The following is a 23426-nucleotide window of genomic DNA, read 5'->3' as shown; positions in this document are numbered from 1 at the left end:
GAAAAAAAAAAAAAAAAAATTTGCGCTCGCGGCTACCGTTACCTATTGCTTTCCTTTTTCCTTCCTCCAGTGGCAAAAAAAAAAAAATTCGTTTAAAAAATTAGCAAAGGTTGACGAAACGAGAGAAAGAGTTTCTCCTTTGTTGATAAGATTACACGGTAAAAATGTAAACGCATTTTTATGTGGCCCTACAAAATTGTGCCCTTTTTTTTTTTGTTTTTTTTTTTGGCAAACATTTGCTTCGAATTAGCCAAAAGAAAAACGCCTTCCCTCCTTCGCTTTAGCCATCGGGCCACAAAAAAAAAAAGAAAATGCATATGCATCACTTGCCCGGTGAATAAAGAAAAATGGTGTTACGTGGGCAGCTCGCAACTATTTGGTATCAATACGTGTGGCACGATGTTTAACCATGCGGTGCTTCTTCCTTGCCTTTAACGGACTGCCAAAAGGGGATACCTTCAAACGTTCGCAAAGGGAGCGGTGGAAGGGAGCGGCGGAAGGAAGCAGCGGAAGGAAGCAGCGGAGCGGTTTTTTCCCGTTTAACCGCTTCTATGTTCTTCTCATATTGCACTGCCAAGTGAAGGGGACTCAGATTTGAGGAGAGAAAACCAAGCATAAACGGTTCCTTTGGAGGAAGGGCTCTCCCCATCTATAAGAAAACGAAATTATTCTGTGAAAAGTCCGGCGTCCATAACAATGTGGGGTCGTAAAATTGGCTCTTCCGAGTCGCTCCGTAAATGGAGATATGGCAAGCCTCTTGTTCTACATAACGGTAAAACCAGACTTGGATGAAATTTATTTTTTTCTCCTTTTTTTATTTTCTCCCACTGTTCCCCAATCTGTTTATATGTGCGCCCATACAGCTTGTGCGCGTACTCCACCTGCACACCACCACCACACACACTGCACGTACACAGACGTGTGCATGAAAATGCCGCTCGGTGACGGTTAACCTGGACCCTACAAACAGGTGAAGTGAAGCAATTGTGAAAGAAAAAAACCCCATCAATCGAAATGCTCCTTAAAAAAAAAGACAAAGTTTCTTTCTTAAATCATTCGCAATTGGGGGTAGAGGTGGGGAAGCAGTACGTCCTGGCTACCTGTACCCACCTTTTAAAAAGTACGTACGTGTAATGATGAGCAATTTGAGAGGTGGAAAAAAAAGAAAGAAAAAAAAAAAAAAAAAAAAAGTAGATATATAGAGTGCAGAGAAAGGCAGCAGTAGAAGTGGCGATGCATTGTGTACGATCTCCTTTTTATCTTTTTTGGAGGTGGCACCAATATGAACAGAAAAAAAAGGCGAACGGAAAAATACACTAATGAGCAACGGGCGGGGCAATACGCACTCGTGGCGCTTCTCACCCCATGCGGAGTGGCAAAATTGCGCAACGGGGTGTGCGGCTATCCGAGGGGAAGAGGCATTCGTAAAAAAGGAGTGCTGTCAAAATGGGGAGGTCAAAATGGGGAAGCCAAAATGGGGAGGTCAAAATGGGGAGGCCAAAATGGGGAAATCAAAATGGGCAGTCGAAAGGGCAGCCAAAAGGGCAGCCAAGAGGGCAGCCAACACCCCTGCCCCCCTTGCGCACACATCCACATTGGTCACCCCACATTGGATGGAAGACTGATGGGCTCATCTGTTACATCATACGGGTGCCATAACTACGGTGCCGCGCACAGCTGCACGGTGGCCACCCCTTCATCCCCCACGGGGAGCAGAAAAAATGTCTACGTTCCTGCGGCTGGGTCCCCAAAAGTAGTACTCCTGAATGCAGAGGAAAAACCTGTACAAAATATTTGTGGGCTTCAAATTGTAGGTCAAAAAAATAAAGCCACTGGAGAAGATAGAAAAACGAAGGAACCTTGCCACAAGGGGGTAGAAATAAATATTCAAGAAGCAAAAAAGTAATGTAATAACGACCAGGAAGTAGCCAAATCTTCTCAGGACAAAAAATAAAATCTGTGACCATCTCGTGAAACAGAAAAGGAGGTAGTGAAAATATTTTACGTTGTTAATAATTTCATCATCTATTATGTTTGAAACGAATGTTTTTATAACCTGTAGGTTATTTTCTACGCTTCCGTTGTTGCTGCTTTCTTCATCCGTTAGATTAATATCGCTACTCATGTCATCGTTTTCCGTGTTGCCTTCCCCCGTGCAGCTGCTGCTGTTGGTTCGTCTCTTCGTTTTCCCTCCCTTGGCTTCATCTCCGCTCATGTTGGTTGTGTTGCTGTCCATGCATCCATTGTCCTTTTTATGTTTCTTTCCGCCTTGCGAAGGGTCTTTATTGCCTTGGTTTTTCTTCGTGCTGTGACTGTCGCCCGCGTTTTTGCTGTATTCACTCGTTCCGCCTTTCGCACCGTTCGCGCCGTTCGAGCCTTTCGCACCGTTCGTGCCTTTCTCCCCTTTCGTATCTTTCTCCCCGCTCGCACCTTTCTCCCCTTTCGCTTGCTTTGAGCCGCCTCCTCCACCGATGCGCTCCCCCTCGGCGCTCAGAAGCGCACTCGACTCCGCGCCGCTCCCGCAGGAGTCCGAAAGGCCACTCGAATGGTCCGTACTCAAGTCAGTCGAAGAGCAGCTACTATAACTACCGCTGCTCTCAGAGCCACACCCCGAAACGCCATCCTCCCTTAAGGTGTTATCATTTAAGCCTAATTCCCCTCCCTTCGGCTTGCAGTAACCACCAAGGTTCTTAGCCTGCGTCCAGTAGTTACATGGTTTGTTCTTCTTTTTATTCTTCTTCTTTCCCTCCTGTTCTGCCAACGAGTGAGTATTCGCAGTCCAACCAGCCTTCGCCCAAGTGCCAACCTGTCCACTTCGTTTTATTTTGTCACTTTCCTTAATGATGGAAACCAAAATAAAAAAAATAATACTTAAGGCTACTAAAAAAAAGGAGAGAAAAAATTTGGAATACAAAAAGGAAAAAAAAAAAAACAGAAAAAAAACAGAATATAATGGCGTTTTCCATGAGGCAAAGTTATATATAATTGAAAAGAAGGGCAACCATATCGTTTCGACATTTCCTTTTATAGTTTTTAACTCATCATACAACTGATTTATGTTTAATTCTTTGTCCAATATTTCGTTGTTCTTGTGAACATAGGAGTAGTTAAGGGACGAAATACAGTTTAACTGCAGAATAAAATTATTGCAGTTTTTTTTGTTAACTAGTTTAGCAAAGATGCGAACGTTGTAATCGTTGGGGCACTTCTTTCGTCCAGGTGGGGAAGCATCATTAGTTGAGTTGGTACATCCATTGTTGTGAGTGGGTTCCCCTGTCTGGCTCCCTTTTGGATTTCCCTTGCTTGCCTCATCATGTGGCTTCCTCTTATAATGATAAAGATCCATCAAGTGTCCCACTTTGTTAATGTACTTAATAATTATATCATACTTCTTAGACAGCTGTAGATACAAAACATCAATAAAGGCACTGCCAATATATTCATCCTCAACGATTCCCTCCGTTTCATCCATTTCGTACAACTGAATTTCTATTTTACTTTTGATGTAGTGAATTTCGATGTCGATTTTTTCTTCCCATATGTTTAACGAACTATGTAAAACTTTGGTCCTGTAGATTTCTTCATTATTTAGGAGAATTTTTAAATAGGGGTGCATTAGGTCGTTGTCTTTATTCGACCTGTAAGTACTTATTCTGTTTAAATATCCGTAGAGGAATAACTTCACGATCAGGAACCCCTTTGTTTTTTTTGCATTAAAGGTTTCCTTTGGCTTAATGAGCCCGTTCCACCACTTGTACTCCTTCAAGCTCCCATCATCTTTTACATTTACCACGTGTGTCCCCTTCTCTAAAATTGAGCTCTTCGAAAAGCGGGCTATTTTGGTGTTGCCGCTGACGCCTCCGGATGATACCATTTCGAGGGAGTGGGCGAAGTGGCGCCTGCCTGGTCTGGTCTACCTGGCCTACTTGGCGTTTCTTTTTTTTCTCGTAACGCGATGTGCACATTCATACAATACGTACACGAGTGAGCAAACGCATGTGTACGTACGTGTGTAGCTCTGCGGGGGTGGCGGCTTCGTCACGCGCGGGGCGGCTCCATGCTGTGCCAGGTGTGACAGCCAAAGTGGTAACAAACAAAACCCGAAGAATTAAAAAACAAATGGGTAAAATGAATGGTGAAAAAAAAAAAAAAAATGGTGTAACGCATTCAGTGCTTGCGAAGCTGAATTTGCATATTTTGTGCCAACCGAGTCCCTAACACATCAAACTTTTTACCTTCGCAACATTAGCATTTTTTTTTTTTTTTCCGCCATGTAAAAACTGCAAGCATTAATGGACAGGGCACAAAGAAGGCGATAAATTTTCAATTTGTTGAATTTTCCTCGAATGTGCATGCATACGGGTATGCTCAAGGCCTAATCGGCGAAACATGTTCTATTGATCGATGCGCAAATGTACATGTGTGATTGGTGACACGAAAAAAAGGGAAGATCGTTTCGTCTGCTGCTGTTCAGATTATACGACTTTTTTTTTTTTTTTTTTTTTTTTTTGTATACCTCGAAGAAGTGAGAATGGCTTGCTTTCCCATTTAGTTGTTTTTTTTTTTTTCCTTGCACCAAATGGTGTGTACATGAGGGGGGAAAATATATGAACAAGTCAGGCAATGGGGAGAGGAACAAACAAAGTAAAGCCAACTTAGGGAACGGAAAAGAAAAGTGGAGGAGCTGCTTAACAGGGAACCCTTCACAAGGGAGTCCCACAACATGCACCAATTTGGAGCAAACAAAAAAGAAACGAGTGGCGAATTCGATCCATAAAAACGTAAAAGGGGTAAACGTTACATTTTGTTTTAAAGATGGCTGGCGTGTGTACACGCACACACAAGTTGACTTAGCCGTTCAGATGGAGATGTATAAGGATGTGCCAAATTGCACACAATAATGGCTTCCTCATAATGGAGACTCGTTCGATAAATTGACCATTCCTCATAACATCAAAAAGGGGGGCATGAATGGAAGAAAAAAAAAAGGGAACTACAACGAGGGGAGGTGTCTCACTCCACTTGTAAAACAAATACACATTCGTTACGACGCAGCTTCTTTTCTTCTTTTGCCTTTCTTTTCCGTCTCTTTTTGCTTCGCTAAAATGGAAAACGAAGGAGGAACAATTTTGGGTTGTTAGTTCATCCCCCTGCTTCGTCGCTCAGTTCTTCCTTCCATAGTCGAACGCCCTCCGGTGTGTTTTGCTCTTCTCCTCATCCAAAATGTGCTTCACATTTTCGTGGTCTTCATAAATTTGAATTTTGTTGGTTGTTATGTCTTTCTCCCTTTTCTTCATTTGGTATATCCCCCATTCCTGGATCATAAACCGCTTCAGGTAGAGGACGTAAATTATGCCCAGCACGCCGAAGGAAACTTTCTGAAGTGGGGAAGTGGGGAAGCGGTGAAGCGGTGTCGTTGTGAAGCGTTGTCCAGGAGAAGCGGCGGTGGAGCGGCGCGGGCACCGTGTGCCGAGCGAGGTAACACTGGACAACGCGCTGCTGAGAAGCGCATCACTCTATACATGTGCAACATTCGCGATAGGAAACCCACGAGCGTCCGGCCCGCAGACGAACAAGGGCCCGATTACGCGTTCAGCTTAGCCCCTGTGGCATAGGGAAAGAAAAAAATGCACACTACATTGCGTCGGTCAATTTGTGAATTAACACAGGAGAAGCGAAAAAGTAAAGAAGCGAAGAAGCGAAGAAGCGAAGAAGCAAAGAAGCGAAGAAGCGAAGCAGTCAAGGCGCTATTTTATCAGCTTTGCTAAAAAGTGACCATGCAACGGGTAGGCTCCAAACATACATATGCAACACGAAACGCATGTTCTGCTTTGCTTATTTTCTCTTTTCACAACTTACCACGCCATTCTCCCAAAGGAACTTTTTCATCTTTATGTGGCATCAGTGAGTTTCCAAAGGGGGTGAAATTTTTGGCTGACACTTAAAAGGGGGACTCAATCCGAAGCTATCTCATGTTGAGCGCAGTTTTACATACATACGTTGCCGCATAACGAAATTTAATGGAACAGCGATACGCTACATGGTGGCGTCGTACGGGATGGATGAATCAACACCTTTGCCTTTGCTGCATGTTTGGGAACAGTGCGATGGGGGAACACTCATTTGGCATTTACGCCGGTTGGCATTATGTGCACTTGGCTAATTTTACCATGGAGAAATCTTTCCACTTTCGATTTTTTATTCCCGCATTAAAATTTCCTTTCAGTTATTTGAGCGACATAACGATGTTCGCGCATCCGTGTGTAAAAATTCATGGAATTTAAAAAAAAAAAAAAAAAATGGGCAAAAGGTAGGTAATTCAGAAATGTAGGTTTTGTGCATCATTCCAAGAACGTATACGGATGGGCAAAAGTGGGAGTAAAAAATGGGGGGAAAATTAAGAGCCATATGCATATTTATATGCGCGTTCATACACGTATGCATAAGCGCCTTCATGTAACAGGACAGAACAGTGGAGGTGCCCCCAAAAAAGGGAAGCTTCTGGACGATACGCGGGGGTAGGATAAAATGGGAAAAAGTTCACACGAAATGGATAATTTCTGCGTGTAGCATAGACGGTGAGGGAAGGCAGCCTCCTGCTCCTCATCCTGCTGCTCCTCATACTGCTGCTCCTCATACTGTTGCTCCTCATACTGCTACCCCTCTTCTTTCCTTTTTTTTTCCTCCTTCTTGTGGTCCCACCCTTAGTGCTTCTCCGTTGCGGCCTTTCTTCTTTGCATAATTACAATTTTTTGTATTTCTTCCCTCTTGGCCTTGCCCCTTTTATGAGTACCCAATTTTTTCTTGGCATATTTTAAGCTCCTCTTCGTGGCAGCAGAGGTACCGATTTTTATCAATTCAATTAATCTTTTTTCATAAGGACTAAATCCAGTTATTTCTCTCACGACGTCATTTATAAGTTCTTTTCTTTGTGACTTTGATGACTTTGCCTTCTTCTTGATGCTCTTCTTGAGGTTCCTCTTGGTGACGACATGTCCGCTGTTGAAACCGACTATATGAGAAGGGGAGAACAAAATGCACAATATTACACAGGTGCATGTGAAAAAGGATGCCTGGAATTGGTTCCAAATGGAACACTACATTGGGGTACCCAAAAGGTTATGGTTAACCCTAATGGTATTTGCTCTGACGTAAATGCAAATGGCCGAAGAGCAAAAGGTGGGTACATTTCTGTTCAGTGCAGAGTTGCCACGTATGGGCGATGTGGGCTGGGCCAATTTACGCGAACTTGCAACACGCGATTATTCTCACCCATGAATATGTATGTGTGACCCCCAGCTCATTTTCCCCTCCCCGCACTGATCCACGCTGTATGCAAAAACCTTACCTGCTATTCCAGTCGCTGGCTTGATAGTTGATTTCCTTCCCATTTTGTGAAAGTAAAAAAAAAGTTTAAAAAAAATTCGTACGGAGGTAACAGCAAATGGGGAATAAATTAAACTTTCAGATAAACCCTAAGTTGGAATGAATAAATTAGAGAGGATACTCCAAATTACGATTTTTTATTTTTATCATCCAGCAGCAGCTGATTCGTACCGTTCAGCGGCTTTTTTTTTTTTTTTTTTTTCGCCTTTTCGTTGCAAACGAGTACGTATGATTTGTTTTAATTTAAGCGGCGCTCCAATTGGGCAGGAAAAAGAAAAAAAACGCAAGAGAATTGATGCTAAAAGAAAATGAACATGTGAGCAGATGCTCTCCGTGATACGCCTTACCAATTATGTATGCACTTCTTCCGGTATGCCCCCCTTGTGTTTATGCAAGAAAGAAAAAAGTTGGAGGTAACACTGAGGAGCTACGAAAAAAAAAAAAAAGGCCACATCGTTACAACTCCAGGAGGAAGGAGGACCAAGAGAAAGAGCTAATTTAACCATTGGGTACTCAGATCAACAGCTGTTAAAATGTATCCTCATGTACATACATGTGCTGCGGAGTTTTTATGTTGCCCTTATGAGCGTCCCTGCCCCGTTGCACACGCTTTCATTTATAAACTCGTGTTAATGCGCGAAGCCAAAATCGCGGTGGGGGACTTTTTCCCGTACCACCACCCCCCCCTTGGGGAGGGAAAACTCCTTAGGGTCGAAAAGAAAAGGAGTGGAGGGCACATATCATATATCACCTCAACATAACATATATTCCACTATCTCTTCAAAGTGGCGCCCGCTCGATCCGCCCGTGCCTGCTGCGGCATCGTACCTCCACCCGTGGTGTTATCAGTGGGGTAAGTTGGGATGTATCCTCTGCCGCGTCATTCGGGGGAGGCACCCAAGCCACTTTTGCTGCGCGTAAAAAAAAAATTTACTTTTCGTGGCTAGCGAAAAATTGGCTTTTTTTTTTTTTCGTGCGCGCGAAACGTTTTTTAATTTGGATTTGTTTTAATTTGTTTTTTATTTATTTGCTTATTTTTTGTTTTCCTTTTTATTTTATTTTTTTTTTCTGCTCATTATTTATTTTTCTGCTTATTATTTATTTTTCTGCTTATTATTTATTTTTCTGCTTATCACTTATTTTTCTGCATATTATTTATTTTTCTGCTTATTGCTTATTGTTCTGCTTATTTTTCCTGTGCATTTTTGCCACCCTTTCACAAATCATCTAAAACATGCGGAAAACACCCATCGCGCGTGAAAAACACATTTAACAAGTTTTCTGCGAAGGGGGCTAAAACGATTTTCCCCCCAACAGCGCTGTTTTTTTTTTAAATATCACTTGCGACAAAAATTACATTTGTGTTTGTTCATATGTACCTGCGTGAACATTCGAAGTGATCAACGTGTGAAACCACAAACTGACATGGATGGAATGATTTCCCCTGCTTAGCAGCCCCTTTTGCTAGTGCTCGACACCTTACACTATACGTTCGGGCGTCATCAAGTAAAGTGTAAGATAGTCAGGTGCTTGCAGAAATTTCGACATGCATACATAACATACGCAATAGTTTCGTAACTATGTGATGGATAACCGCGCAGTTTGTGCTCACGCTATTTGTATTCATTCACATAGGTGAAGCTTTGGTGAAAAGGTTTTCTTTTTTTTGCATATCCCCTTTGTATGGTGTGTCCCCATGAGGTTGACACACCTTCGCGTATATAAAATCCTCCCCCGCATTACTAAACCAAAAGAACAGCGTCCAAAGGACACTTGAATAACTTTTTTAATTTTATTTTCTGTGATGATTTTTAATATAATTGACAAGCATATGTCTGAATATAAAATGTAATTGATGATATTTTATACAATCTGAGAAAATAAAATTAATAAGATGATCAATGCAGAGGGGGGGAGGGTGCATTCCGGAAAGGTGGAAAGTGTAGTACAGTAGGGTGTTAGTCACCTACCTCCTTGATGCTTCCCAAGCGTGTGTAAACCATGTGCATTGCGATTGCTATTCCCTTGTTACGCAAATGCAAAGCGGGTTAAAAAAAAAGGGGGCACAACAACATTCGAACGTCGTGATGGAAATAATCAAAAAAGGTTCACCATTAAAGGGATGGAATGCCCATACGTTTTGCCCTTACTTAAGGTAACATTTTTCTTCCTAACAAGAGGAGCGATCCTTCAGTTACGTATCCCCCGCGAACAAGAATGGGTGTAGGACTCCCCATTTTACGCTCATTTCCCTGATGAGCAAACTGCACAGTTTGATCGTTCACCCGTCCGAGTGTAAACGTAGAGCCTGTTATTATCCACTTTGGAGTGAAACGCATAAACTGCCACCGCGTGGGTGTAAAATCATCTGTTCACGTGCTTTATTGTTTCTTTTGATTGGGGTGGTTTTGCCTTATCACCAATTCCAATAACATGTTGGCAATTCCAAACGGTTAAGCTTTGTGGCCGAACTGAAAACGCAACTCGGTGAAATAGTTCCACACGTCATCGCAGCGTATCAAAGTTGGGACATATTTCATATACCTGTGTTGATTTAGCCGTAAGGCGGTTAACATAGAAAAAAAAAAAATTACCAAGTTGCCAACAAGTATCGCCATGTGGGGGAACATACCTATCCTTTGATGATAAACTTTATTTATGGGTCCCCACCCCACCCAAGAAACAACAGCAGAATGGAACATATATATACACAGGTGGGTAACACATTATATAGAGTGACAAATGGGTCCTTTTGTTTCCTTTTAAATATCACCAATCTGTTTTGTAGTTCATCGGGTGGTTCACTTTTGGTGGGAAAATTGTGAACAAGTTAGACCACTTATGTAACTATGCCATTTTTTTTTTTTTTGGAAATCCCATTTTGGTTAGTTCAAAAAAAAAAAAAAAAAAAAAACCATTCATGCAAAAAAGCTGTTTATATAGGAAAAAAAAACTTTTGTAAAAAAAAAAAAAAAGCTAGTTAAAAAAAAAAAAAAAAATCCAAATCACAGTGTCGTTACAAAAAAATAAAAGTCCACTTAAAAAGGGGGAAAAAAAATAAAAAATAAAATTTTTAAAAAATAATTATATTTTTAAAATAAAATTTTGTTAAGCATTTCTTTTTTAATTTCATTTTTCTTATTTTTTTTGTAAAGTTTTTAATTACTCCAAATTTTTTAATTTAATTTTTTTGTATAATTTAAATAATTCCCTTTGATTCCATTTGTTTGTGCTTAATCCTTTGCGCCTTTCAAGCGACATCCTTTTGTTTTCTCCCCTCGCCAGTTGCGAGGAAGTAGGAACGCGCAACAAGGGCATGTAATAGTAGTATATATGTAATAGTATGTAATGGTACCATTACTTACGTACGTACGATTGGAACACGTTCTTGCGCATGTTGATACGACCCAGGCAACTCCTCCACCCCCGCATCTACGTTTCACCAGTATGCCAACTTGTGGAGCGAAGAACCTTTTTTAACCGACCATTTGTGCGCGCCATATAATTTGTTTAATCGTTCGATACCACTGGGTGGAAAAGTATGCCCACATACATTAATCGTTCAATTGAAGTTTTTTTTTTTTTCTTTTCTTTTTTATGTAATGTGGCGAATTACCGAAGCAAGTGTTTACATATAAGTATATCTGCAGCTTAGCGTGTATGTACTTAACGTAGCAGTTCTTGCGTTTGCATTTGCATTTGCCTTTTTTTTTTTTTTTTTTCGCAGTGCTGATTGTTCTTCATTTATGGGGAGAACCAGCTTGCCGAAAAAGTGCCACACCGTGTAGGCATCCCTGTTACAGCATTTTATTTGTATGTTTAATTTTTGCACAGTTGCTTTGAGTATTTTTTCTGGAAGGGGAAGAAAAGCCTTCCAAAGTTATATACAGCACACAATTTCGTGAAATTTTTTTTTTACTTTTACATTTTAACGTTTTACTTTTGTAAGATGCCCTCCCTCCGTATGTAAGGCGGCGTAACACAGAACTTGCGTCGACCACCCCTCTGCATTTTCGCCCTTCGTAATTACGTGTGGTGTGCTCTTCCGCCCGAGCGGGCCTTTTTTTAAAGACCCACAAACTTTGTGATTCGCCAGTGTGTGCAGAGTAGAGCGGCACACCACAGGCATATACATTTATACGTACACACGTATATATATATAGAGAGAGATACGTGTAGGCGGCCACTGCGCCCTTACGAGTGACTCCCCCTTTTTTTCACACGCGCCTGCACCAATGACGAAGGTAAAAATAAAGAAAAAATTCAAGCACACAGGGACGCTTGAAGAAGACTTAAAAAACAACGTAGTCACAAAGAACAAAATATTTAAAAAAAAAAGGGAAATAAGGCAAGTGAAAAAAAAACTAAAAAAAAAAGAAAAGACGATGTTCAAAAAATTCTAAATCTAGCGAATAGGCAAAATGAGGAGGATCTGGACTACTCAGACTATGGCAATAGTATCAGTGGTGACGATCTCGATGGTGGCAAATTACAACAGGTTGATAAGTTCCTCCAATTTGATGACGACATCGGAGGGGAGGAGAAATTCGACGATGATGTATCAGATCGGGAAAATGTGATGGCGGACAAAATGGTGTTTTCTGCCGAGCAGATAAACCATCACGAGAAAAACCAGATGGATGAATCGAATAACATTTTGGATGATCTGGATGTGAAAATAAATCCCCACGGAATTGAAAGGGGAGCCAAATTGGACAAGGGGAAGGAGGTCAAAGCGGAGCCATCCGAACAGGTAACAACACTTCTTCGCCGCGTTGTGGAAGAGGAAAAGAAAAAAAAGAAAAAAAAGGAAAAAAAGGAAAAAAAGGAAAAAAAGTTACCACACAGATAAGAAAACAGTGTGGTGAAGATAGAGAGTGGTCAGTGCAAGCGGCACACTTGAGGCGCCCCTCCCCCCAGCAGCAATTTTATTTTGTAAAAACTAGTACCGATCGATGGCGCTTTTGTGTCTGCAGTGAACTCTGCACACGAACGCTTGCGGTGCGAATGAGAACCCTGGTTGTTTTTTTTTTTTTTTTGTTTCTCTCCCTCCCAGTACGTTTTATAAAAAAAAAAGCGAAAATAAAATTGCTGAAAATAAATTTGCTGCAATTATCAGGGCATAAACGTCTTTTAATATTTGAGGAGTTTATGCAGAAGAATTCTGGGCACAAAAAAGAAAAATAAATAAAAAAGGAAAAAATAAAACATAATAAAAAAATAAAAATAAAATAAAATAAAACCTGTGGGGTTGGGGTTGCCCAGGTGTTTGCTCGCATAAGCACTTCGCCTCTGCACCATTTGACGCGCCGCATCTTCACCATTTGACTTGCCGCCTCTTCACCATTTGACACGCCCCCTTTTCCACGGGTACGTCCCACCCACCTCTTAACAGGAGAAGCTCGACGCGCTGGTCCAAAAGTGCTACGAAACGATCGGCGAAGAACTGGCCCACTACAAGAAGGGCAAGTTACACAGGGCGCTAACCGTTCTGGTGAAATCGCCGAGATGGTTCGACCTGCTGCTGCTGACCAAGCCAAAAAGGTGGACCACCCAAGCCACCTTTGAAGTTACTAAACTTTTTTCATCAGGATTGAAGGAAAAGGATGTGTGTATATACTACGAGTTTATTCTGTTGCCCATTATTGTGGACAATATCGAGAGGAAGAAGAAGCTGGAAACGTTTCTGTACAAAACGTTGATTAAGGCTTTGTACAAATCGAAGGCCTGGATGAGGGGGATGCTGTACCCCCTGCTGCGTCGGGTAAGTCGGAGTGTGTAGCATGTTAGGGCAGACGCGCGTAGGTTTGCCGTTATGTGCGCCCGTCCGCTGCCTCATCGCGCTGCCTCACCCCGCTGCGTGTTTCATCCGCCGAGTGAATGAATCGCCCCTTCGCCCAGCGCTCGCAACCACGAAATGGCGTGTTTTAACATGATGATTAGTTTTTGTCTAAATTACAAATAATGATGACAATTGTACTGCCCCAAACTGATTAAAACGCAATTGGAGAAAAAATTAGATCTCGAAAATTTGAAACGTGGCTTTTTTGTGTGTGTCTGCCCACTTACCCGCTATGCTTCGTCAAGGCGCATAAGTGTAACGCACGCAAAGGAAACCCCCAAAAAAAAAAGGAAAAAAAAAAAAAACGATCCCTTTTTTGTTTTTTCCCCCCAAATGTTAGGAGTGCACCAAGAAGGAACTAGCCATTTTCGGAAGTGTTGTCCAGAAAATGAGCATCTCGATAAATTCAGTAACGCAATGCTTGCAGGAAATTTTTACCTTTCCGTGGAACTCGAATATTTCACACTTTTTATGCCTTTTTTTTAATAAAAAATATGGATTCTCCAAAGAGGTGAGGACTGTTGTGAGGAGAGCGGCGCTTGTTTTTTTTACGTGCTTACGAGATGGAGGTCCAAGAAGCTGAGTTTTTTTAGGCCAACCCATTTGGTGCATCGCGATTCTTTGCATCGTTTCCCGTTTTATACTTATGATCATTCCCTTTCGTGTTTCCCCTCCTCTCATCTCTTCTCTGCAGTTTATCGAAAAATGTGTGGACTACTTCGTCTCATTTTTGAACAACCCCGACGTGTTGACAGTGAACTGGTACACCTCGCTGCTGCTGCTCGTGCAGAATTATAGAGGTAAGCGTGTGTGCACTGGCGTTGAGTAAGCTCGGCGTAGCGTTGAATAAGCTTGGCGTAGCGCTGCGTAACATGGTGGCTCGTGGTATGCCTTCAGGGTACCGTTTTTCTCACCGCATGCAGTTGTTACGCGCTTGGAGAGGAGCAATTACAGAGATGTGCCAATCGAAGGGGAGAGAGTCCCTCCTTTTTTTTTCTTCCTTTTTTTCGCACATGATGAAAGCATACGCTTGGCATCTGAATAAAAATTATTTTGAAGATAATTTTTGTAACCAGTTATCCCTATCTGACACGGAAAAAAGGAAAAAAAAAAAAAGAGAGTGGGAGAAGGAGAGAAGGAAGGAGAGAATCAAAGAGAGAAGCAAATATAAAAGACACAACTCCTTCGATTGGCGTTTCTTTCAGTGCACTTTTTCTCGTTGCGCTGTTGTCCCAGTGGCAGACGCCTTTTTGTCAGTGGCTGCACAGGACGTTATAAGCACAATTGGGTCTCTTCACGTGACTGTTTTTTTTTTATTTTTCCCCTGAGCAGCCTTGATGGGAGATGATGAAATTGAGAAACTGCGCATCCTGGTGATGAAGAAAAATCATCCCAAATTTTCGAACGAAATTTTGAAGAGTATGTACTCACCCATGTCGTTGATGAACAAAATAAAAGATTTGGCGAAGCACCCGAGTGAAGACATGGTGTAACGGAGGAAAGGCGGCCGGAGGAGGTGCTAAGAGAAGAGTGCCCATGTTGGTGAGTGACCACTTGGACGAAGCGGTGTAACACAAAGGGTATTAACATAAACTGTGCCGTTTATGTTGCGCATTATTTATTTATTTTTTTTTTTGTTGTTCGTTTGGGTGTATTTTTTTTTTTGGAGCGGAGGGTTACCCAGCAAGGCTGGACAGCTGTGAAGAGGAAGGAGAATAGTGGCATATAGAAGTGCAGCGAGGAGGATTACCTTTCAGGGGTGACCTCCAAAGGGATGGAAAAGGACTACTCCTACGGATGATTCGCCATCGCATCAGGTGAGTAAAGAAAAAAAAATTGTACCACAGGAGAGTGATATATATACTCCATTTTGAGTGGCGATACATAAAAAATTGCGGCTTCTCGGGGGAAGGGATAAAATAAAAAAATATTAAAATGATGAAAACTATTCAGTTCTGCTTCTGATAAGTAATTGAAGATACATTGCCCAGCTGATTTAATATTTTTATATTTACTGTCCTTTTCCCCGAGTTTGCTTCCGTCCGCGCAGAGTGGCCAAGCGGCGAAGCGGTGAAGCGGTGAAGCGGCTAAGCGGCCAAGCGGCTAAGCGGCGTTCATAAGACACAGAGAGGGTGGTAGGAAGATATAATTTTTTTTCTTTTCTTTTTATCCCTCCAGATGGTAGACATAAGGAAAACGCGAGAAGTGCATTATGGCCTCGGTGGAAAGATATGCCTGATGCCCATTCGAGGGGCGCCTTTCTGCGCATCTGCGAAATGGGAAGTTCACTTGGGGCGAACTCGGTGAGCCTTCCCTGGGCACGATGGGCAGTATGTTCTATGCCTTTTTTTTTTTTTTTTTTTTTTTGTAAACTTGCAAACTATTTGATAATCTCTCCAATTGATAAGCTTTCCAATTGATAATCTCTCCATTTGATAAGCCCTCCATTTGATGAGCCCTTCATTTGATAAGCTCTCCATTTAAAGGCGTTATTTTATTAGCTCATTTTTCTAAACGGAGCGAGTATAATGCCTACTGGGTGAGGATGCATTGGATAGGTATTCCTTTGGCCAAGCCGTGTAGGGGGGGTGCCATCTACCTATTCCGTTTTTTCTACATTTTGCTCACACGAATAAGTACATACAAAAGAGAGTATGGTTTAACTTTATAGTAGTGTGTAGTACCAATAGATTGACTTGGTTATGTTTTCATTTTGTTCCAAAAAAAAGGGAGGAAGGCATATAATATACTTTCTTCTATGTTAAATATTACCCATTTGGTGATTTGGGCCATTATATGAGAGGAGACAAATTGGGAAGAAGGGGGTTCTCGCAGTCTCATTCTTTTATTATGTGAAATGTTAACATACCTGGGAAAAGGATTACCAAAAGTGGAAGCACTATGGATAGCAAGTTTATCGACGTGGAGGCGAAAAGCCTGTACAACGTCATCGAGACGTTCGAAAAGAAGATTGTAAATTTGGCTTACATAAATGAGGAGGTACATCTGGATGAGTGGAATTCGGGCGAGCCCCGTGGGAGGCACTGTCATAGTGTGTATATATACATATATATATACATACGCATGTACGTATGCATGTGTGTGCGGGTTGGTGAGACTCTCTTTCCCACTTGGCCTTTCGCAGGTGCTGGAAAAATTGAACGAGCAGGAGCTGCCCAACCTACCTGAGGAATTCTTCACCTACTTTAAGGACATAATAAAGCTGAATAAATTGTATGAACATACGGAGGTGATAAAATGTGAAGGCGGCGAAGGAGGCGGTGAAGGAGACGGTGAAGGGGACGACGAAGGGGACGACGAAGGGGACGGCGAAGGGGACGGCGAAGGGGACGACGAACGAGGAGACGAACGAGGCGACTTACTTGGAGTGCACAGGGAACACCAAGAGTTGGTGGACAAAATTAAAAAGTACTGTTTCTGTTTGTGTAAAATTTTTAAGCAAAATGAAAATTTGTCGACCATCTTGAATTCGCTAAGTGATAAAAAGAACCACGATTTTTTTAAGTTCCTGGGAATCGTGAAGGATTTGAAGGTAAGTGAGTGTCAGGGTTGCCTATTGATGCCCAGCATGGTCTCCATGTGCGCGTTGCATGTACGCGTCGCATGTGTGCGTCGCATGTGCGCGTTGCATCTCCCCTCCACCTCTTTCGCACAACTGCATGACTCCACTTTTCGGGCACCCCTCGACAGGACATCTTCCTGGTGAAGTTCCAAACGACAGCAGAGGAGCAGCGGAAGCGAATCGAAAACTTGGAAGAATTAAAGGAGGAAGAACAAAACACACAAAACGAAGAAAAAGAACTAAATGATGAATTAGAGCTTGTTAGGAAAAAAAGTCACGACGAATTGAAAGAACTTCAACAGATACTAATGACCAAAGAGTATGAACTGAAAAATTTGAAGAAGTCCTCCAAGGAAAGCATAAAGAAATTGCTCGATCAGATGCCCGTAAATAATCTCACAGAGGACTTGGAAAACATTAATGCCTTACTCGAAAAAACGAAGAATATGTATGATGATCAGATTAGGACATACCAAGATTTGGAGGTCAACTTGGTGAAAAAAAACGTACTGATAGAGCAGGATATTCAGAATTATATCGACTCGATTGATGCGGAAATTGAGGAGATGGATCAGGGTTAGCCACGTTATGGAGCGAAGCCAAGGGCCTTTTTCATGAAAACGTATCCCCCCCAAAAACAAGGCCATCTCTCTTCTCCCCCACATCGTAATCACTCCCTTGCCGCTCCCTCCCCACAGAAATCCAACTCTGGGACAACAAACTGAGAGAAAACAAAATTATCGACAAAGACCTAGACGCCACGATGATGAAGAAGAAGGTGGAAGTAGAAGAGAAATCTTTTCTAAAAGAACTGACTGAGAAAAGACGTAACATCATTATGAAAAAAGAAAATGAAGACAACGAAGCGGCCACGATTATTCAGGCGTACATCAGGGCGGTGAAGGAGCGCAATATTTACAGTGAATACGAAAAGAAGAAAAAAAAAAAAAAAAAAACTAGCTGGGGAGTGGGATGGTTGACTCGGTGGGCAGCCCACGTGGAGCGCAATCCACCCGGGGGAAAAGTCCACCTGGGGGAGAAGTCCACCCGGGGGAAGTGCAGACAGGTTTTCCATTTCTACACAAGTAACGGTGGACGGAGGAATATCAATCAGCGTTGGCGTTTTGCACAAAATGGGATAATATGGCACGAATTCCTCACTTTTTTTACGATTGAAAAGACGTAGTGTGGATCTCTTCACAGAACAGCGTATCTTCTACATTGAGAAAAAACGAGCAGGATGACGAAACGGCGAAGTGAAAAATGTGTTAGTGGTGAAAGCAAACAAATTTGAAGTGTGCACATGTTGAGGGTCACCATACTGGATTGAGAAGCCTCCCAATTTGTGAGCACTTGCAAAAAAAAAAAAAAAAAAAAAAAAAATTCACTTGTGTACACAATTGTGAATATGTAAATGCGCGTGTGTGGATTCTTACAAACACTATTACGCATTTGAGGAAATCTTTTTGTAACGATTTCCATTTCGATTTTTTAATATCTCCTTTGTTTTGTCTTTCATGTCAATTTTTGTGTGTTGCGTGAACAATGTATGTCGTACTTTTCAGTTAAGCTAGTTTGTTTTTTTTTCAACGCGCGCAAGATCTGGCGTATGTTTTTTCTTCCTTTCCGTTCTCCACTTGACCCACCATCGTGATGTCATAAATCTGTTTGTCTGGGCGCGGAAAGGAAGCAAGTATGTGCACACGTGCGTGGTTTTAGGGTTAGCGGCTACCGGTTAGCAGCTACCGGGTAGCGTCACCGGATAGCGTTACCAGTTCGTGGCTACCATTTCTCGGCTACCATTTCGCGCGACCACTCGAGGGGCAGCCGCTCTGCGTGCAGTGAACCCAGCCTACTTCTTTTCCTGCATCCGCCGCGCCCAACCCGAACCCCTTGCCCCCAATCTGGCAAAATGAACGATGTGGACATAGAGGACTACCACAGGAACATCCTCCAAGAGCTGAGCGCAGTCGAAGAGGAGGGGGAAATATCCTTGTCTATATTTCTAAACGACTTAATAGACATTGACATCGAATCAAATTTTAACTTCAGTTACCAAGTGGTGAGTCGGGTGATGCATATATGTCTCAACTCGCTAAACAGTAATTTGATGACACTGGCAGATGCATGCATGCACTTTCTGCGTTACAGCATCAGTAGGTGCCTAAAACTGGAGGAAGAAATTAATGAGTCCTTCTTCGACAGTATCAACACGATAGTAAATATATGTCTTAACATGAGGTACTTTATCGACAACAGATCTTTGTTGTTTCAAAGAGCATTCCTATCTCTCATCATCGAGTTGGATAAAAGTTTGCCAAAATTCATGATTCTATGGAAAGGATACAAAACGGAGATGTGTACATTCCTCACCTCCCTACTGCATCTTATTTCCTTCCACTTAACTCTCCTAAATGATCTTTTAAAAAAATTCAAAAAAGATGAAGAATTAAATTGTAACAGGCACATACAGATGGGATGTTCCAGAATAAAAATCATAGAAATTGCCTTCAATTTACTGTTGAAAATGCTTAAAGAAATTAAAGAAATTCCTTTTATTTCTTCTCTCATCGATTATGTTAACGTGATTGTTGATACTTACGATTACATACCAGATGTAGAAATCAAGAAGAAAATTTTATCTCTATGTAGATGCTTGTATAGTAGCAACTGTGATGGGAATAGGACCCATTTCACGTCTCTCCCAGGTATGACCAATTTGCTAAACAGGAAGAGGAACAACTATTTGGCACTAACCAAGGAGAAAGACATTAACATGAGTTACCTACGCAACTGCTCCTATATCTACGTCTCCGAAAGTCATCTCTTCATCAACACATATGGCGGCACTGGGGGGGAGCGGACGAGTGGGACGAGTGGGGCAAACGGGACGAACGGGACGAACGGGACGAACGGGACGAGTGGGGCGAACGGGGCGAACGGGGCAACTACCCGCAGCAACCATGGGGAGGCCCCAACTCATCAGAGTGATGATGTCTCCCCCAGCAGTGCGAAGGAAAAAATCGTTTTGACTCCCAACGGGTTCAGGGGATGTTTGCTGCTGAACTTTTTCTATGCCTACTTTTACAACACCCAAAACAAGCTGCTCATAGTTTTGTGCTACGACCAAGTGAAGGTGCGTCAGGACCCCCTGGGGAAGATGCTCGTTTTTCGTTGCTCACGGATGGACGCGCTGGGTAAAGCAGGAGGGAAAAAAAAAGAAGTAAATAAAATGGGCACACACATGTAGATATGCATACATGTAGATACACATACGTGTAGATGTACATACACACATGCATGTATGGCTGCAATCGTGGGAGGGGTGTGTTTTTTTCCCTCCAGCCGCGGCTCCGCATTCCCACCAACGACAAAGAGCCGAACCCCGTTCCACCCACCTACAGGCGCACTGTCAAATAAGCTACGGACACAGTACGAAGGCCGCCTCCTGGACCAGATAGAGATTTGCGTCAAGTTCCGTTCAGAGTCGATTAAGAATAAAATGTTCGATGTCATTGCGGAGGTAATTTCGATTGACAGGAACGAACCTGGTAACGGTGAGGAAGTGAAGGATGAGTCGAATGAGGTCTGTCTTCGGGAAGGGGCTCAACACGAGACAAAGTTGAAAGGAGACAATAAGGGTGCGATTAGTTCCTTTGATGACGACTCAGACAGTCGTACCAACTGCATCATCAGTGGGGACGAAATAATCGAAGAAGAAAAATTGGAACGCAGAAAAGTAAGCTTTGCTTCGATGAAGGAAATATGCCTAATGGATTATCGTACGTCGATGGGAACGAAAACGTTACTCCTGGATGAGTCCCTAAATGAGATGCACAGACACGACATCGAGGGGATCTCCGATTTGACGGATGAAGAGGACACAAAAGTTCTGGCAGATCCGGGGGAAGCAACTAGTTGCCCAAGCGTCGGTAAGGTCAGCTCATTAGGAGGGCTGCCTGTCGAGGAGGGGGGCACGAGCTATGCAGATGGGATAAGTGAAGCAGGCGGGGTGATCGAGGCAGATGGCACTCTTGACCCCGAGGGGGGAGACGGTGGCGAATCACTTGGAGGAATTCGCACCAAGGTGAGCTACGCAACAACGAAGGATTTGGAGCACACAGAGGATGTAGAAAGAAAGGAGGTTATTCTTGAAGATTACGAATTGTTTGGGGAGAACCCACTCCGCAGTGTTCTCTTAGAGAGAAGAAAAAATCTCGACGAAGGAGATGAACTGCCAAATGGTCAGCAGAAACACCAATTGAAACACACCAAAGGGGTAAATGAAGCAAGCGGATGTGAGGACCCACTGAACGAGTTACTCATTCTGTCGGATATCAACAAAGTGCGTGAAGAAGTCTGTATTGGGAAAAGAAGCCAAGGGGGGGAGGATGATGACGAGGTAGATGTGGGGAGCCACCCAGGAGATGAAAATGAACAAACTTGTAGAGGTATACACCCCATGCGTTTCGCAGATGATGGGACGAAGCTACTACTCAGTGAGCCTGCCACCAAATTGGAAGAAGGAAAGGAAAATTCAAGAGGGAAAAACAAATCGGATGGTAGCTACTTCCCGCAGAAGAGTTACAGCCATGGCAACATCCCCCAAGGGAAGGAAAAACAAACGGGAGAAAATGGCCCTCCTTATGATATAAAAGAATTTATGATTAAAAATGGGATTGAGGAAGATGTAGGAGAGAAAAGTGGTCGTGAATGTGATGCTTTAGAAAGCTTGTTGACGGGTGATCTGTGGAAAGGAAGCAGTAATAGGGGTGGCCACAGCATCCTTAAGTCGCCACCCGAAGTTGTTAAAAAGTTACTCAATTATGACGCGAAACAGAAACAACGTGATGAGTACATGCAAAGTTTGGCAAAGCCACAAGTGAAGGGCACACCTGGGGGGAGGCAGCGGGGGGACATGAAAAGGCACTTACGCCGCGTTGATCAGAGAGTGATGCAGAATCGAGAGGAGGGGGACAGGGATAGACAAAGGGTAAAGGAAGAACAGACTGAGAATGGAAGCGGTGACACTATACAGGGAGGGCTAGGCTATCGAGTGGACGAGTCTGTAAATTTAGGCGAAAAGGACAGTCCGAGCGAAGAAAAGTCTCCGGTCGCAGCGTGCCGAAGGGGAAGAAGCCACGACGAGGGAGGGACGGGGGAATACTCCGAGGTGGTGAACATCGAGGGAGAGGACGAAGCGAGTAACGAAATGATCTCAAGTGACTACCTGGTGGGGGGAGAAGTGGTCGGCAGGGGAAACAGCGCCAGCATTTGTAGCGACAGAGTTTGTAGCGACAGCGTTTGTAGAGACAGCATTTGTAGAGACAGCACTTGTAGGGACAGCACTTGCAGGGACAGCACTTGCAGGGAGCACCGTTTTAGGAATGAGTCCTCCAGGAAGAGGAGCAACCCCGCCGCGAATGGAACACACCACATCGATAAACCCAGCTCAAGCTGCAAAAGTAAAAAAAGAATCGCAACAAATGAGGCCAACACAGCGAATGAAGAAGCCTGCACCATGAACGATTACGCAGCAAAAAATAACCACCCAGATTCACCCTATCCAGTAAAAAAAACAAAATATAATTACCATGACCCAAAACTTTTAAATTTGCTAAAAAATGAAGAAAACTTGGATAAGTTAAGTGCTAAATATTTGATTAAGGCTTATACAATAATTCAGTATAACCGTAGAAACACACACATACAAATAGCTGACTGTTTCCGGAGCGTGAGGAAGGAAATTACAACATCGTTTGAGTGCATTAACAGCAAGTACGCAGCTTGGTTAAAAGAACTGCAACTGAAATTTGCTGGGAGACTTGAACGGATTGTTTCAAGGAACTCCTACATGCTCCTACTTAATAAGAGGAGGCCTGGACATATTAATATAGACACAATGCCCACTCCCATCGACCTGCAAATTATTTCCACGAAAATGAATACACTGCAGGACACGCTTAACATAGTGCAAAGAACTATGGAGGATAAGATTAAAAATTTGCAAATTTTGATGGCGTACAAGGAGAGTGATGTGTATACTTCGTCCCTTTCGCTGAACACCCTCCTGTCCCGCTGTTCCACGCAGCGCCAAAGGGAGGGCGACGAGCAAAGCGGTGGTGCGGGGCAAAGCGGCGGAGAGAAGTGAAACAATGGTGAGAAGAGAAGCAATGTGAGAAGTGAAGCCGTGGTGAGATGAGAAGCGGTGGTGAGAAGTGAAGCGGCGGTGTGGAACAACGCGGCCGCAAAAATCACGGCAGTCGTGGCGGGCCCCCGTGTCCCTTCGTCATTTCGTCGTGCACCCCTCGCGGGCACACCCCTCCCCTTTGTTAAGCTCCATCGTGCTCATTATTTTCACCTTTCCAATATTGCATTCCACACACGTCCCTATCATTCACACAATTGTTTTAACCATGGTACTATTTTATTGTAGGGGGTGCGAGGATGGGGCCGTCATACTTTTCCCCGCCTGGCACTTTCCAGTCACCCCCCAGGTCTCCCCCTCAAAGGCGTAAAAATGTATATATATAAATATGCAAATGTGGAGCTTTCGCACGGGGGGATCCTCCCATAAGTGGTAAAAATATCCTTACTGGGAAAGAAGGTCATTAT

The 23426-nt window shown here is 43.0% G+C and overlaps 6 protein-coding genes across 6 annotated transcripts; 3 read left to right on the top strand and 3 right to left on the bottom strand.

Annotated features, from left to right (window-relative positions):
- Window positions 1-1696: 1696 nt before the first annotated feature.
- Window positions 1697-3874, bottom strand: PCYB_091640 (hypothetical protein; the record flags this gene model as incomplete). The annotated part of the gene is made up of 2 exons (XM_004222277.1): window positions 1697-2836; window positions 2945-3874. 2 exons carry the CDS (start codon window positions 3872-3874, stop codon window positions 1697-1699), a joined length of 2070 nt encoding a protein of 689 aa, XP_004222325.1.
- Window positions 3875-5162: 1288 nt separating this feature from the next.
- PCYB_091630 (hypothetical protein) lies at window positions 5163-5889 on the bottom strand (the record flags this gene model as incomplete). Its single annotated transcript, XM_004222276.1, has 2 exons — window positions 5163-5378; window positions 5860-5889. The coding sequence occupies 2 exons, from the start codon at window positions 5887-5889 to the stop codon at window positions 5163-5165; spliced, it is 246 nt and encodes an 81-aa protein (XP_004222324.1).
- Window positions 5890-6704: 815 nt separating this feature from the next.
- PCYB_091620 (60S ribosomal protein L36) lies at window positions 6705-7391 on the bottom strand (the record flags this gene model as incomplete). Its single annotated transcript, XM_004222275.1, has 2 exons — window positions 6705-7012; window positions 7349-7391. The coding sequence occupies 2 exons, from the start codon at window positions 7389-7391 to the stop codon at window positions 6705-6707; spliced, it is 351 nt and encodes a 116-aa protein (XP_004222323.1).
- A 4493-nt stretch (window positions 7392-11884) lies between these two features.
- Window positions 11885-14721, top strand: PCYB_091610 (bystin; the record flags this gene model as incomplete). The annotated part of the gene is made up of 4 exons (XM_004222274.1): window positions 11885-12139; window positions 12782-13150; window positions 13923-14028; window positions 14561-14721. Coding segments are annotated over 4 exons (891 nt in total), but the record flags the coding sequence as incomplete, so codon positions are not given.
- A 1408-nt stretch (window positions 14722-16129) lies between these two features.
- Window positions 16130-18071, top strand: PCYB_091600 (hypothetical protein; the record flags this gene model as incomplete). Its single annotated transcript, XM_004222273.1, has 5 exons — window positions 16130-16228; window positions 16374-16781; window positions 16940-17387; window positions 17510-17731; window positions 17992-18071. 5 exons carry the CDS (start codon window positions 16130-16132, stop codon window positions 18069-18071), a joined length of 1257 nt encoding a protein of 418 aa, XP_004222321.1.
- Window positions 18072-18723: 652 nt separating this feature from the next.
- PCYB_091590 (hypothetical protein) lies at window positions 18724-22962 on the top strand (the record flags this gene model as incomplete). The annotated part of the gene is made up of 2 exons (XM_004222272.1): window positions 18724-20008; window positions 20216-22962. The coding sequence occupies 2 exons, from the start codon at window positions 18724-18726 to the stop codon at window positions 22960-22962; spliced, it is 4032 nt and encodes a 1343-aa protein (XP_004222320.1).
- Window positions 22963-23426: the final 464 nt, after the last annotated feature.

Source organism: Plasmodium cynomolgi, chromosome 9, assembly GCF_000321355.1.
Source record: "Plasmodium cynomolgi strain B DNA, chromosome 9, whole genome shotgun sequence".
Taxonomy (NCBI): domain Eukaryota; phylum Apicomplexa; class Aconoidasida; order Haemosporida; family Plasmodiidae; genus Plasmodium; species Plasmodium cynomolgi.
The sequence above is the reverse complement of the archived record's forward strand: the minus strand, read 5'-3'. Positions and strand labels throughout refer to the sequence as shown.